Genomic DNA, 1,401 nt, shown 5'->3' with positions numbered 1-1,401 from the left:
GTAAAGTTACCAAAAAAGTAACTTGTAACTGTAACTTCGTTACAAGTAACGAGTTACTTCCATTCCCTGCTTTAGTTACAACTTAACTCTGACAAAATGGTTTATATTTAATATTTCTTTATTAAAAGTAAGCTAAAATTAAAATAGTTTATTTGTTTGTTTTTCAACAACATTTTACTATTTGATCATTACAAAATAACTTTAAATGTTACAATCTTTATCAAAAAATACATGTCTGTTTTTTTCGATCTGCTCTTCGTTTCTATTATACTTTCATTTAACACATTAATTTAATACGGATTTTAATAGCCCACTATCCGACCGAGTTGGTTACTGCAACATATTTAACTAATTACAAAAAACTAGAATTTACAGAACCGTTCCTGGAATGAAAATATAGAGAAAGATTCTCTCTATTATATAAATACATTTTAATCATAATAATTAGTTGTTTAAAAAGTTTAATGTGAAAACTGTGCCAACAAACTCTGATTTTCCCTACATTTAGTTACATTATTTAGTTACAATTCTGGTAAAAACTGTCGTAGTAAAATGAAGTGAGATGCATTAATTGTTGAAATAAGCTTCTTGAAAAAGAAATCCAGAAATAAAATTATTGGTTGACAAAATATAAATTTATGATAGAAATTGAGGAAGCAGAAGTTAATATAATCAATTGTAAGGATTATAAATGCATCTCACTAATGTTTTACCTTAGATATACAAAAATAAACTACGACAACAAATTTTCTTTGTAATTAAACATAATGGCACTTTAAAACTTACCAAGAAAGACGTCAACCAGCTGCAAATTGTAATTAGTTCTGGGTTGAATCACCATGCCACGTAATCGGCCTTCTTTGACCCGAACTTCCCTCGTTATTCTTTCCTGAAGGTCATGAAACCGTTGATGGTAGCCATATTGATCTCGTGATTCACGATGGTCGCGATGCTCCGTAAGAATTTGCGTGCAGGCCAACAATAGAAGGCCCACTAATTCTATTCGCAACATCTTGGACATCTGCCTCGCGTTCGTTGATTCCACAACACAAAGTTCAATGCTTTAAGAATTGTCACCTTTATTAAGCTTAGCAATTTATAATTAAATCTTAAGATTTTATGATAATAATTAATATTTAATATTCACGAAGCACTCTGTTCAAATTAATCACCAAATTTATTGTAATTCTTGGAAAAACTCAGCTATAAATTATTTTCGCGAAAATAACACTATGTTATATATATATGTATATTTCAAAGTCTTATGGAAAAATTATTACAGAAATTGTAGAGAATATTGTAAAGTGTAATCTTTAAAAAGCTCACAATGATAAGTTCGAAGCAACACGCGACAACTACGACGAAGCACACACACTCGCGATTGAAGTAAAAATAATTTTT

The 1,401-nt window shown here is 29.6% G+C and overlaps 1 protein-coding gene across 1 annotated transcript in view; it reads right to left on the bottom strand.

Moving 5' to 3' along the window:
• Window positions 1–1,021, bottom strand: part of LOC108759456 (uncharacterized) — a 64,698-nt gene extending 63,677 nt beyond the window's left edge. The window contains exon 1 of the mRNA XM_018504902.1: window positions 787–1,021. Coding sequence (XP_018360404.1) covers window positions 787–1,021 — 235 coding nt within the window. The remainder of the gene's footprint in view (window positions 1–786) is intronic.
• Window positions 1,022–1,401: the final 380 nt, after the last annotated feature.

The sequence above is a fragment of the Trachymyrmex cornetzi genome, unplaced genomic scaffold (genome assembly GCF_001594075.2).
Source record: "Trachymyrmex cornetzi isolate Tcor2-1 unplaced genomic scaffold, Tcor1.1 scaffold105, whole genome shotgun sequence".
Taxonomy (NCBI): Eukaryota; Metazoa; Arthropoda; class Insecta; order Hymenoptera; family Formicidae; genus Trachymyrmex; species Trachymyrmex cornetzi.
This window is presented reverse-complemented; position numbering and strand designations above follow the sequence as displayed.